This window comes from Eriocheir sinensis, chromosome 27 (assembly GCF_024679095.1).
Source record: "Eriocheir sinensis breed Jianghai 21 chromosome 27, ASM2467909v1, whole genome shotgun sequence".
Taxonomy (NCBI): Eukaryota; Metazoa; Arthropoda; class Malacostraca; order Decapoda; family Varunidae; genus Eriocheir; species Eriocheir sinensis.
The window spans coordinates 186,217-201,747 of NC_066535.1; the positions used below are offsets into that span (position 1 = coordinate 186,217).

General features: G+C 39.4%; 1 protein-coding gene across 7 annotated transcripts in view; it reads left to right on the forward strand.

Moving 5' to 3' along the window:
- Nucleotides 1-13,878, forward strand: part of LOC127003966 (uncharacterized) — a 63,710-nt gene extending 49,832 nt beyond the window's left edge. For all 7 annotated transcript variants that reach the window (XM_050871042.1, XM_050871046.1, XM_050871039.1 and 4 more), the window contains exon 3: nt 10,340-13,878. In XM_050871042.1, the coding sequence (XP_050726999.1) occupies nt 10,340-12,582 (2,243 nt within the window). In that variant the 3' untranslated portion in view covers nt 12,583-13,878. The remainder of the gene's footprint in view (nt 1-10,339) is intronic.
- Nucleotides 13,879-15,531: the final 1,653 nt, after the last annotated feature.

Consider the following 15,531-nt stretch of genomic DNA (forward strand, 5'->3'; position numbering starts at 1 on the left):
AACTCTGCTATAAAACAAGTCATCCACATACATACTCCCCATAGTCAGTCTCATCCCAACCCCAACACCCTGGCCTACCACTCCTGCAACCTATAACAGCTCACCCCAAGCCCCAAAACTCCATATCGTTTGCAAGTTACTTATTCATGCACAAGTAGAGTGAGGTGGGGGTAATCCGAACTACTAAGGGAAAAATATTTATTAAAAATCAGAAAAACAACTCTATTGAAAAACATTGGTTGGAAAATATACCTCTGGTACAGGGCTATCTTGGTGTTTTTTCAAACCTGTAAGAAATATACACGGTTCACAGTTAAGGTTTTTTCAAAGGGTACTGTCTGGATTACCCCACTATAGGGGGTGTTCCAAACTTGGTAAAGGGTGATCCAAACACCACCATTTTTACTAATAAAATGAATCAGAATATTGTTTTAAATGTTATCCTCAAATAAAATATTGAAAGCAGATGAACTAAGAATATTCAATCACAACAAATTAAACTAGATAGTAATGAATTCACAAACAATTTCATATTGCATACCAGGTACAGTGAGCAGCTGAGGGGGGGGCCATGGGCCATGGCCCCCCTTTGCAAAGAAAAATAATAATGAATAAATAAATGTTACAGGAAAATAATAGGAATATGTATATTAGTATTACAATTACGAATGTGTGTGTGTGTGTGTGTGTGTGTGTGTGTGTGTGTGTGTGTGTGTGTGTGTAATTCACCTATTGGTCTGCTGGTCTCTTCCGGACAACCAGCCGTTCTGAGCACAGGCTTCGTAGTACCGATCTTTGGAAGGACTGAGACCACTCAACACACACAACACACCTGACAACGAGGTCACAACTCCTTGCCTGACGTCGCGTACCTACTCACTGTTAGGTGAACAGGGGCTACACGTGAAAGAAGATAAACCCAACGTGTGTGTGTGTGTGTGTGTGGAGATGAGAGCTCAGTGGCCCCTTTGGTTTTGTTTTGAGTTAATGGTAGGATATAAGGTGTGCTCTGAGTGGAAAAAAAAAAGTAAGGTGTTAAATGATGGGTTCATAAAATTGTGTGTAGAGTGTGATGTCAAGCTGTCAACTGAAAGCGGCAGAGGGGTGCTTGTATCGGGAGCGGGGATCACCTTAATGACCTTTTTGTGCTTGACAATGTAGAGTGGCTGAGTAACTATTGTATGTTCAGGACTTGAACAATGGAGCTGCTGAGTTGAATAAGAGCAGGTGATCTATTTTGAGAAACATTCATTGATGACGTAGGCTCATGTGACCGTAGCCTATTCATCATAGCTGGGCATTATCGTGATAAGTTATCGCGATACTTTATCGCTGATAACAAAATCGGGTTATCGGCCATCCGCTACTTATTTAAATATATATCGGTATCTTCGTTACTTTTGTAACCAAACTAGCGATAATCGCTACTTTTTTCTGCCTCTCAGAAAAAAACGTTGTCTCCTCCCTACTGCGCATGCGTGGCCCGGGCGCCCGGTGTTGTCTGAAAAAACTTCGGGGTATGAAATATCTTCGGTGAAGAGATTTCATACTTAGATCATCAACATTAAAACACTAGGTTATTTTTTTATGTTACTCAAAAATCAATATATCAATGAGAAAAATCATTTAACTTTGCCCCAAAAATGATTATTCATTGCCTCAAATTTGATATTCCATATTCGTTTGTGAGCATGTCATGGTATTGAAGGCATCCGGTGTTGTGTTATTTGGTGTCCCATCGTCAACAGCTGGCGCTTTTGTTTACAAACACTGGTCTCTCGTGAACTGCGCATGTTCAGACCAGTAAAGGTAGCCCTGTACAGTCTCACAAAGCTTTTTAACACATTAAGAGTTGCTGCAAGACTGAATCAGACATACCACCATCTTGCTGTTTCTAGAACGACACTCTGTACATATAAATACAACTCATAGAGTGTCGTTCTAGAAACAGCGGGATGGTGGTAGTGGTACTGTATGTCTGATTCAGCCTTCAGTAACTCTTAATTACGTTAAAAAGCTTTGTGACTGTACAGGCTTCCTGGTCTGAGCATGCACAGTTCAAGAGAGACCAGTGTTTGTAAGCCAAAGCGCCAGCTTTGGTGGGGACGCATAATAACACAACACCAGTTCAGCGTTGCTAGTTTTACCGTCCATAGGTACGTGTCAATGTGTGGTTTTCAGGTTTCGTAAGTTTTCTAAAATACGGATATAATGAAAATTTCAATTCATCTTTGTTTTTTATTTGAAATATCAATATAGTATCGTTTTCGCTTATCGGACTTATCGTGAGCTAGTATCGGAATTGTGGATTTATATCGGTATCGGTTATCGCCTATATTTGTCTCCGTTAACGAATATTGGTTATCACCAATAAGGTTTTCCATTATCAGTTATCGGGAATAAGATTTTATGTTATCGTGCCTAGCGATGCTATTCATGTTATCCGTATAATATTTTCTGACCACAAATTCCAAATTTCTGAAAATTATGATTGATAGACTTCATTTTCTGTTCATGTAGTACTTTTTTACTATAGCGTGTGTCATTTCTTGAATTCACGCAGGCTTGGGATTTGTTGCCTTTCCATTCTTTACATATTTCCTCCTTGGTCACAAAACGCCAGAAAACGCTTCACATACGTACTCTATCTGATGTAAGAAAGTCACCACTGACTCGGCTGATGCCCTGGATAATTCAGATAATCAAGTAGGTAAATAATGAAATAATGATTAAGAATAATTACTGCAAAACACGTTAGGTGAAGAATCAGCAGCCAAGCATAATCTAAAGCAATAAGTGACCCAGGTTTTCTCATGAGTTTGGAAGTGCTCACCTCAGTTCTAAGTGTCACTAAACCCTTGCCAGAAAAGCTGCAGGGGTCACAACAAGAACTGATGGGTGCTCTTGGAAGTGTAGCTACACAGAGCTGCATAGATGCATTTCAGTCCTATCGTGATGGAAATAAGTTCAACCAACTTTTTGCACAAGCTGAGGAAAGGTACGGAAACCAGAAGCCTTGAACAATCAGTGGTCAGCAGAAACATAATTAACCCTCCACCAGCAACTCCATAGGAGTACTATCGAAGAGCTATTTTTCTCCCATTTTCGGACACTGCTATAGCACAACTCAGGGAAAGGTTTGCATCTAAACACATTAGGAGTTTTTTGTTGGGAAATCTTGTTCCCTCTCTTTCAGTTGATACTGATTTTAGTGAACTGAAGGAGGCAGTTGAATTTTATGGAAAATTTCTTGATGGAGATGCAGATCTCGTTGAAGATGAATATCAACGGGGGCAGAGTTACTGGAAGCGTCGTTAATCTCATGAGAGGTCAAAGCAAGTTGTGAAGACATTGTCATGTGCCAAAAAAATTGGGCACACATACAAAATTTTCCACCTTATTGCAATTTTTTCAACCCTACCTGTTAGCACTTCCACCAATGAGCAATCCTTTAGTGCCCTTAAATTGCTTAAAACATACCTTAGGAACGCAATGAGTGAAAGTCGTTTAAATGGACTGGCCTTACTTTGTCTATTGTGACACAAACCTTGATCATGAAGTCCTTGATGAATTTGCATGTAAGAACAGACGCATAAATTTGAGGTAAACCAGTTTCAATGTATTGTTATTAACAGTAACTAATCTAATTCATCTAGTTGATTTTTTTTTATATTCATAAAATACCTGACCCAGTTTCCACGTATCTTGTAAAAACATGTATTACAGCAGCAGCCTGTATAAACGAAGATTATACATGTTATATGAATATAAAAAAAATTCCTTGCCAGTATATTACTTATTTTATCAGAACATGTAGTTCTAAAGTAAGCAGTGTTGTTTCGAGGGTAAATTTTTGCAGTCCAAATTACAGAAATGAACAAGATTTTAAAAGTAATGTTTGCTCAAGTAACATAAAATGAGTACTTTTAAGATTATTTAAATCTCCCAGATTTATGTTGTACTTAAATGCTACCAACAAACTTCTAAAATGTACAATGTATGTATATGTATGTATCAATGCATGTATGTATAAAAAATAATAAATTTACCCTAGCGATCTAACCCGAATCCTCAAGCTGTATGGGATCCCTGTGCTTGCAGTAATACTGGACGCAGAAAAATTCTCTCTCTCTCTCTCTCTCTCTTTATATATATATATATATATATATATATATATATATATATATATATATATATTGCCCCCCCCCCCCCCCCCTTTTCAATTTTCTGGGTACGCCACTGACCAGGTAGTATATATTGGAGGCTTGTATAAAACCAAGTACATTTTATAGTGTTTGGATACATAGTTTTTGGGATAAGTGGGTATTTAAATGGGATTTAAATAGGGAGTAGACCGAACTGTTCGATATACCCCTGTTTGATATACCCTCGATGTACTTATTTAATGTAGCCAGCCATGAGGAACCAAGAAATGGCTGGACTGCATAATTTTTGAGCAGATATCATGGTAGATACATAGTTGTCACTAATAACAGTCATACCACTGGAATCAGCACACTTTCGCAGTCACGAAACACTATATATGAGAAACGTGAAATATAACATCAAGCATCGAAAAAATTAAAAATTCACCTGACGGTCTGACGACTCGCGCGGTTAACAAAAGTCTGCCGTCATCTTGAGGCTTCCCATTTTCTTCTTTAAAATTATTGGGCTAACTATTTTATTATTATTTAGGGGGGATATTATGACACCTGTTCGCTACACCCCCTAGGTCGGTATACACCCACATCACCCTACATTTAATACGTATATCAAAATAATTTTCACAGCAGCATAGGAAAGTCACACCCAGCAGACAGCCACCACTGATTTCTCTTTTTCTTGTCTTTGGGCACAGATATGAACTTTTCTCTGGTGTTTTCATCGTGGTGTTTATGCACATAGGCACAGCACAAACATAATATGTTCTTTTGTGTGGGACTTGTTGATATGATACTGACAGAAAAAGAGCTGAGCAGCGGCGCAATCAGCTGGGCAAGGCAAGGTGAGGTCTGCGAGGCGCCTACAGTGCCCTCGCAAGTTTTGCACTCGCTTCGTTCTGAAGGTATAGCGCTAAACTCGAGGATCGCAAAACTCAAGGTATTGAAAACACTGAAAAAGCGCTTATTTGTTCCGACCCGTGGAGATTTTTTTTTTACATGTGGCCTATGGCACCAGTAGACTATCCATCTGGGCCTGATGGTTGGCCCCCTGAGCCCATCATGGTGCAGGCAACTGTTTATAGTGGCGCAATTATACCGTACTTGGCTCATGCTGACCCTCGGAGCTCACTTTTTTTCCTTCTTTACTCCCTTGTTATCTCAAAATACATACCTTGGAAAAAGGAAGAAAACAGTAAGAGGGAACGGGTCGTTTTAAAGCCACAGATGAAGCCTTTCGATTGGCTGAGCTCTGAAAACAAGCTTGTGATTCGCTGGGAGTACGATGACCTCATTGCCAGCGCTCACCTAATCAGCGGCCTCACTACCTAAAGGCGGTGTCACACTGGTCGTTTTCCTCTAACCTTTGTGGCTACTGGCAATGCCCGTACGCCCATCCGGGAGTGAGTTGTCCGTAAGCTGGTGTCACACTGGGCCTTTTTCTTCCCACGCGTTGGCAGCTTGGGCAACCGCAACTTTTCCGGTCTCGTCACACACATAAGGGAAATTAGAATAGTTTGGGGGGAAGATGGGCAGAAGGGAGAGTCAGGTCATGTCATGACACACACACACGCACACACACACACAAAGGGAAATGAGAAGGGTGGGGGGAAGGAGGGGCAGAAGGGAGAGTCATGTTTTGACCTGAGTCAGGTCATATCCTGACCAAAGCCCTGATCTGACTCTCCTTTCTGCCTCTCCCTCCCCACACCATTCTCATTCCCCTTGTGTGTGTGTGTGTGTGTGTGTGTGTGTGTGTGTGTGTGTGTGTGTGTGTGACAAGTCAGGACATTAACTGACCTAGCTGAGTCAGGTCATGTTTTGACCAAACCCCTGATCTGACTATCATTTCTGCCCCATCCCCACATCCTTCTCATTTCTGTGTGTGTGACAGGTATGGAAATGACCTGACCTGAGTCAGGTCATGTCCTGACCAAAGCCCTGACCTGACTCCTTTCTGACCCTCCCTCCCACACCCTTCTCCTTTCTCCTTGTTTTCATCCTCTCTATCTCACCTTTCACGAGAGGGGCTCATAACCAGAGTGAAGCTACACACCTCCTCTTGAGTCGGGTTCTTGCGTGGTATTGAGGCTGCACCAAGTTGAACCAAACGTGACAGGGAGGAGGCAGCGGGAAGTTCAGATGTGGTTAACATGTTAATAAGTCTCTCTCTCTCTCTCTCTCTCTCTCTCTCTCTCTCTCTCTCTCTCTCTCTCTCTCTCTCTCTCTCTCTCTCTCTCTCTCTCTCTCTCTCTCTTTAACGCCTGGAACCATTTCTACGGCCAGAGTAAACTTTTCCAAAGGGACGGCATACACCTGTCCCCCATCGGGGCAGCCAGATTCGGAAGGCTCCTCAACAACGCCGTACGTAACGCCCGAACAACAAAAAACGACTCTCAGCCACGTCCTTCCATCCCGCCCGTGTAAATAGACACCATACACCGCAACAGACTCGTAACATTGAACCCTCCAGTACCTCTATTACCAAGCTTCAAGATAACCTAAGAGTCCTTAGTTTCAATGCGCGTAGCCTAAGAAACAAATTTGATGAACTGCGATGTCTTGCTCTGACAGAAAACTTTGACGTAATTGCTATAACCGAAACATTTATCGACACCACTAATATTGATTTAAGTTCCGAATACAACATAGATGGCTACAGATTCTTCAACAATGATTGTAAACCGTAGAGGTGGTGTCGCCCTTTTGTCAAAAGCTACTTGCAACCTACTGACAAAACACCAAGAAACAGTAACGTTGAACATTTGTGCGTCGATAAACATTGCAAAAGTCAATTTAAATATATCTGTCACTTACAGGCCTCCGGGCAATCACTTGATGGCGATCTTGAAATGTACAGCGTCTTAAGGCAGTCACTTAATAACAGCGACTCACTGATACTAGGAGACTTTAACCTCCCCATATCGACTGGGACACTGTCGGGTACAGAAGGTGAGTCCCATAGAATGATCAATTTCTAGAGGAAAATTATCTAAGCCAAATGGTTTCTGAACCAACTCGACAAAATAACATACTTGACCTTGTTATAGCGACCCAAGATAACCTAGTCAGTAATGTCACGGTAGGAGAACACCTCGGTTCCTGCGATCATAAACTAGTGCGCATTGACATTAGAGCTCAAACATCGGTGACTGAAAATAAAGTTAAGGTGCCCAATTTCAAAAGAGCCAACCGTAGAAATCCGGCGAAAACTAATAGATATGCAACTATCAGATGGCGGCAATGCAGAGGACGCCTGGCTAAACTTTAAAATCACTTACTCACTCAGCAGGACACATTTGTCCCCTTGTGCGAAGCGAATTAACACTAATAAAAGTCCACCTTGGTTTAATAGCGAAATTAAACACTCAGTCAAGTAGAGAAAATTTTCTTACAGGTTAAATAAAGACCAAAGCACGCCCGAAAACATTAGACTTTACAATGATGCAAGGCGACGAGTAAAAGATTAGTGCATCAGGCAAAGCGTAGATATGAAGAAAATATTGCAGCCAACTGTAAAATAATCCGAAATCCTTCTTCAGTTACATAAACAACAGAAAGGCGATCAGAAGTGGAATTGGACCTTTAACAAACAGCGACGGTGCACTAGTGACTGACAGCCAACACGTTGCAAACCTATTAAATAATTACTTTTCCTCGGTGTTTAATAATAACAGTCCTCCCACCACCACCACCAAAACCAGTACTAATGTAAATACCGAGCATGCATTGTCTAACTTTGAAATAAAACCCGATGAAGTCCTTAAAGCCCTCAAATCACTTAAAACAAATAAAAGTCCTGGACCTGATAAAGTATACCCAACTCTGCTGAAAGAAACAAAGTGCGAAATACTCTCCTCCCTCACAACCGTATTCAATATGTCCTTGCGACAAGGCATTGTCCCTTCAGATTGGAAAAAGGCTAACGTGACACCGATTTTTAAGAAAGGAGACAAAAAAGTACCAGGTAATTACAGGCCCATTAGTCTAACTTCGGTTGTAGGTAAGCTACTTGAGGGCATAATTAGAGACAAAATTGTGAGTTACCTTGAAAGCCACTCATTAATTGGGGACTCACAACATGGCTTCCGAAACAAAGGATCCTGCCTATCAAATCTATTAACCTTTTATAACGACCTCTTCACTGTTTATGACGTAACCAAATCACTGGACGTAGTCTATCTTGATTTCCAGAAAGCGTTTGATAAAGTCCCGTATCATAAATTACTTTACAAATTAAAGCAAATAGGTATTGACGGTCAGGTAAACCAATGGATCGTGAATTGGTTGAGCAACAGACAACAAAGAGTAGTGATTGACGGATTTAACTCAGAGTGGGCGGCTGTCACTAGTGGCGTCCCTCAGGGCTCGGTTCTTGGCCCAGTGCTCTTCATTATTTACATCAACGACATGGATGTTGGACTCAATAACCGCATTAGTAAATTTGCAGACGACACAAAGATTGGTAACTCGGTTCTCACTGACGAAGACAGGCAAAGCCTCCAAGAGGATTTGCACAAAATTTCAGCTTGGTCGGATAGATGGGAGATGCCCTTTAACGTAGACAAGTGCCAGGTCCTTCAAGTTGGAACGAGGAATAAGAAGTTTGATTACGAAATGCGCGGCGTTAAACTCAAAAGCGTTCAATGCGTCAAGGACTTGGGGGTCAAAATAGCGTCAAACCTCAAATTCTCACAGCAATGCATCGATGCAGCAAATAAAGCGAACAGAATGTTGGGCTTCATTAAAAGAAACTTTTTATTTAAGAATAAAGATGTAATACTCCCGCTCTACAACAGTTAAGTCAGACCCCACTTGGAATATGTGGTACAGTTTTGGTCTCCCCACCATGCAAAGGATATTGCTAAATTAGAAGGTGTTCAGTGTCGGGCAACGAAAATTATCCCTTCCTTGCGCAACAAATCCTACGAAGAAAGGCTTTCTACCCTTAACATGTTCTCTCTTGAGAAACGTCGCCTCCGAGGAAAATTGATCGAATGTTTTAAAATACTTAATGGTTTCACGAATGTAGACAGATCAACATTGTTTATGATCAATGACACTTTGCGCACGAGGAACAATGGCGTAAAACTCAGATGTAGACAAGTAAATTCAGACTGCACCAAATTTTTCTTCACCAACGTTGTAGTGCGAGAATGGAATAAGCTCCCACCATCAGTGGTCCAGTGTAACACGATTGACTCCTTCAAAAATAAGATCGACCGTCACTTCCTTCAACTTAATATCAACTAGAGTAGAAGTGCAACGTTTTGGAGTCTTCTGATTAATGTAAAATCACTTAGGTTTAAGGACAGACCACCAAGTCTGGACCATGGGGTCTGTGTGGTCTGATTTTCTATGTAAATCTATGTAAATCTCTCTCTCTCTCTCTCTCTCTCTCTCTCTCTCTCTCTCTCTCTCTCTCTCTCTCTCTCTCTCTCTCTCTCTCTCTCTCTCTCTCTCTCTCTCTCTCTCTCTCTCTCTCTCTCTCTCTCTCTCTCTCTCTCTCTCTCTCTCTCTCTCTCTCTCTCTCTCTCACTATAGCCACAATGTTTGGAGGAAAATGTCCGTGTGATACTACCTTTTAAGGTAGTGTGCGTGACGCTGATGGTTAGTAGGTGTGACCTGTACATGTCAAAGCAGCGCAAAACTTGGGATGGTAAGAATTTAGGACTAACCGCGAAACTCAAGGGTCGCGAAACTCGAGAGGGTACTGTACGTCACAACCAATCACAGAACGTTCCGCGGCCACGTGATATTTTGGCCACAAAAAGCTGCATATATTTCATTCATGATGCATTTTTAAGCAAAAGAATATCAGTACAGTGATATGTAGCCTATATTATGGCCATAGCTTCATGTTACAATGCATTTTAGGTTTGAGTAAACAGGTCCTTTATCAAATGAAATTAATCATCAAATACATAATTAATGTAGTATTATTTTGGGTCCTGATAAATGTATCTTATATTATTTCAGAGTTAATGCTGGGAGAACTTTTCATTTATAAGAGTGAATCATTTCAATACGATAATTATACATAACACCACTTCGAGCCTTTTGTATTTCTTTGTAGGAATTATACTTGGTAAAATATTACAGTAGCTTTCTGTATATTGTTCATTTAATGTCTAGAATATGCAAGACAAATGTCCTAACAATAACCTTTCCTACAGGTTTGTGGTTGGAACCCTCCATCTCCTCATCAAGTTCTTGTTTTGATACACTGAAGGATATCCAGAAGAAATTTCCCTTACAGGATACCCTGCAGCATTCTTATCCAGTTCTTCAGCCACAAAAGTTGTACTCACAGCACAATTTTCAGTACACCCTTGCTGGTAATTGTCTTGATGCTGTGGAAATAGGTGGTCAGACTATGGTAGTACATGTGAAATATTCCAGTAATGATCAAGCAGTGGTGGCTTCTAGACTGGTGCCTGGAAGGTATTTTCAGAATGACAAACTCATGGAAGGGGATCCATATTTTCACTTGGAAAGACAAAATGATGTTTTACTTGATCAGGATGTGTATCAAGTTGTGGCAAAAGCATTGCATAATGATGTTCAGGTTCTTGTTAGAACCCCTACTACTGTGCAGCTGTCTAGTTTAAGGCAGACAGGGTTTGGGAAAGAAAACCTGGAGACATTAAGTGGTTCCATCACATCTGATGCAGCTCTAAGCAATGCTCAACCTGGGTTGTGGTCTTTGGTCACAGTAACTGGGAAAGTCACTCTTCATGATGCTGATGCTAAACAACCAGTTTGGACAACCCACTGCAAAGAATCCAAAGGAATTGTGAATGCACCAGACAGAATATTCAAGTGTGGATTTGGTAGACATCCACTTTTTCTATTTGTTAGGAATGAGAACTCAGTTTATTTGTATGACACTAGAGTGCATCCAGACTCCTACAGGACTTTATTTGACTCAAGGAAAATTAAGGATGATGAGCATATTTGTTCTTTTGTCTCAAGTGGTGACCAACCACACTTGTACCTTGTGATGAATGAAAGTGTGTATGTGGTAGATGACCGCCAACAAAAGACTCCACTCATGCATTGGAGACACATGTTGTCAAACAGCCCAACATTTTCAACAATAAATAAATTAGATTCTCTTGAACTTCTAATTCTGTCTAACTCTCAGAATAAAGAAGTAGGCATGATATCTAGTGAGTGGGAATGTGGAGGACAACAGTGTCATGGTGTCAGTGTGCCGTGCCATTTTTCCTTTCTTCATGACACAAGTGCTTTTGCCCATTCTCATGGTCTGTGGTTTACAAATCAGGTGCAGGAGAGGTTGGAAGACAGTGTGTGGCTAGGTATGACATCACTGCCTCATCCATTTGAAAATAACAGCTCGCTGTTTCTCTCAATGTACAGTAGTGGAGATATATTTTTGAATACATTTCAGACTTCATATACAAATTCACACTCAACTGTATTTAGTGAAGATGAACAGGAATTGATTATTCTAAGAAAATGGGAAACAGATGTTGTGGATATTAGCACTCACAGTTGGTCATACCACAATGTAAATTATTTTGATGTAACAGATTTTTGCCAGCAGATATACAGTAGGCCAATTTCCAGGCATGTTGAAAAAATGTTAGCAACATTGCCAAACATAAGATTAAGCAATTCTAGCTTTAATAGTGTGGAAATCAATGGTTTAGTAAAGAATGAAAAGAAAGAGCAGGAATTCTCCAACTCAGAAAATAGTACCAAGTGTTCCAAAAACATATCTTATGGGAAAAAAAATAATCATGGTCTAACAAAGTCAGAGAGTGAAACCCGTTTCATATGGAATTTGAAGGATCAGGTCCTCAAGTCCAAAAGCCTCTGGCAAACAAAGTTCACAGGATGTGCAGCTTGGAGTAAATCTTTAATGGAGACTTATATCATAGATCCCATTTTGGACCCTTCAATCGACCTTCCCTTGCTCTTCAGAGACTCCTGTACTGAAGACAGTCTGGGTAAATTCCTCCCTGGAAGTTTGCTTCTAGATATGAAGATGGATAAGATTAAAAGATGTAAGGATTTTTTATCCCCCAGAATTATATCATTGTGGCTTGATGGAAAAAATATAAATATTAAGTATGAAGGACTTAGGATAGGTGAAAGTGAAACTTGTAGTACGGGACGACTTTCAGGTTTATTAGGAGCTACAGAAGTCCCAGAAATAAAGAATGAATTTCAATATCACAATGCTCCCCTAGATATTGCCAGGCTATCTGCAAAGCTTAGTGCATACCACCCTGACAATAATAGTGCAAATCAGAGCCTGGAAGTGGATAAACTTTGTGAGAGTCATACTTATCCTTCACAAACCACATTAGAAATTAGTGTCAATTCACATGGAAGATCAAAAAGAACGGCAAAAAAATTGAAAAAGAAAAAACGATTAGATGGTTTCTAGTTTTGAACAAATTAAAATGATACAAACAGAAAAGTCAGCAAAAGACAATCGTTACTAACAATGTTATAAATACAGCGATTAAAGTATGGTGATTAAAAGTTGAAACAAAAATTATGAATATAAGAAAAGGACAAAATTAACAGAATAGGACTGTGCCTGACATTTGCTAATGTTAGAAGAGCTAATAGTAATGGGGTATGAAGTGAAAAGATTCATAAATAATAAATGGAAAATTATTCTATCCAGTAAGTACTACAGTAAATTATAGCAACAAGTGTTAACAAAATTTTTTATGTTTTTCTCAGTAATCATGATAACAATCATCATTAGCAGCAGCATAATATCTTTGTTGTCAGTACCATCATCTTCATCTTCTCATCTCAGTATAGAGCTACAGTTTAGACTTTAGAAAGGAAGCCCTATTTTTTCAAAGCTTTGCAACCATTTACTTCTCTATGACCTTTAATGAGTCTTGACAGAATTTCCTCAACATGAACTTGATCCTTAACCCGGTAGCTGCGGGGATCATGTTTCTTAAAGGCCCCTCTAAGGGAATTAATGAGAAAAAATCATCACTCACACAAACCATTTCATGATATATATCAACACATTTGTGATCAGTTTATGCATCATCTATTTTGTGGGGTTTATATCATGGCAAAAATTTGGCCCTGCTTGTACACGGTAGAGCCACAAATCTGGCCCGTCACTGCTACCGGGTTAAAGTCATATGGTAGCTTTTGTATGCTGTAAAGTAATAATAGTTTTTATCAATGCAATATAACTGATGACTGTAGGTATGACTACAGATTCATACCAGAATTTAATATCCCTGTAAATTTATTTATTTTTTTTTTTCTTGAAAAAATATGCAAACCTTCTCAAATGTCTAACACTAAAGAAATATATTAGAATTTTCATTGATGAAACACATTACTCTATCTTGAAGCTAGAATTGAGAAAGGAAGCCCTATTTTTTCAAAGCTATGCAACCATTTACTTCTCTATGACCTTCAATAAATTTGGCAGAATTTCCTCAACACAAACTTGATCCTTAAAGTCGTAGTTTTTGTATGCTGTAAAGTAACAATAGTTTTTATCAACTCGATGTAATTGAAGGCTGTAAGTACGACTACAGATTCATACCAGAATTTAATATCAATGGAAAATTTAACTTTTTTCTTGAGGAAATATACACTACAGGAATGTATCAGAATTTTCATTGTTGAAACACATTATCTTTTAGCCAGGATTATATATTTGGGTTAAGTTTAAATACTTATTGCATTTTGTTAAAAGAGATGAGATATTGGTTTGTCCTTCCTCAACATATATGAAAGTCTCAGGATAATTTGCCAAAATATGCTGTTTCATTAACCCGGCAACTGCACAATTAAGATTTTTGGACAGCTCCTGGGTGTGCAATAAATGGCAGAAAATCTACTTGCTGGAAAACACGTTTTAGTCTTATAACACCCAAGAGAAACATGTAGAGTACCAAACGATGTTAAAAGAAATTCACTTACTTCATGTGGCAATGCTGGCTGGATGAAGGTGGAGGAGACGAGGTGGTCTTGGGAGCAGGGCCAGTGATGGAGGAGTCGGGAGGGCGATAGACAGGTCAGCTGATGGACGTTGTTGAGTTGTCTACAGGTTTCTAGTGAAAATGGCTGGAAAAGACCCCAGAGGCCAAAGACAACAGAAAAAATGCAAAAGCTGTGGCTATTTTGCAAATCTCAACAAAGATAATACATGTGATAAGTGTGAAATAACTACTGATGGTAAGATGGGCAAGGCCGGGTCAGGACAGGGCAAACAACTGTGGAAAATGCAACATGATTGTAAGGTCAGTGGACAATGGCTTAGAATGTTATGGCTGTAAGATTTGATTCCACTAAGGATGTGGAGTCAGCCAGGAGAAATATTGATTTTTAATGAAAGATAAAGAATCCTTGTGGTTCTGTAAGAGGTGCCATGTCAGACTTGTTTCAAAGAGTGATGAGATACAAAAGTTAAAGGCTGATAATGCTGCACTAAAACGAGAAATAGAAGAACTTAAAACACTAAATGAAAACCTGATGTTAAAGTTTGAGGAACTTCGTAAGGGGGAGGAGGAGGAGATGGTGGAGAATACAGCAAAAAGGGTTTTGAAAGCACTTACCAGTAAAGAAAGTGAAATGAGCATAGAAGAACATGCTGCCAATAAAGTTCTGGAAATAATTGAAGAAAGAGAGGAGAGGAAAAGAAAACAACATAGTGGTATTCAACCTAACAGAATCAGTAAAGCAAGTAGCTGCAGAAAGGAGAGAGGAGGATAAGACCAAACTTGACAGTAATTAAAGGCAGGTTAGGCATTGAGGATTATGAAGTAGAGGATATATAATATAGAGTGGAGACCAGACCAAAATAAATCTAGACCAACTATAGTAAAGCTGAAAGAAAGCAGAGCAAAATGGGAAGCAATTTAGAATGCAAAGAGACTGAGAGAAGACCCTAACCAAGAGAATAGGAAAGTTGGTATAGGAAAGAGAGGAATTACATCACAGAAGAGAAAAAGGAGGCAGATGGATGATAAAGAGGTAGAATCATAAATATAGATAATCATCACTATTGACAAGTCATAGTAAAAATAATACCAATAAAGATAAGAAGAAGAGAATTAGAAATAAATTTGATAAGCATACAAGGCCTGACTCAACCAAAACAATTGGAATTAGAAGAACTTATATCACCTAACACAATCATGTATATAACAGAAACACAACAAAAATATCTCAAAGTCAACATCACAAGCAACATTCAACATATACATTCATACAGAAATAGCAATAACAGAAAAGGTGGAGGACTAACAATTATGATTAAGAAAAGTGACAAGACCAATGGAAAACTAAATACTAACCACAAAGATATTCTACATGCCAGACTAAAGATGAACCATTGTACAAT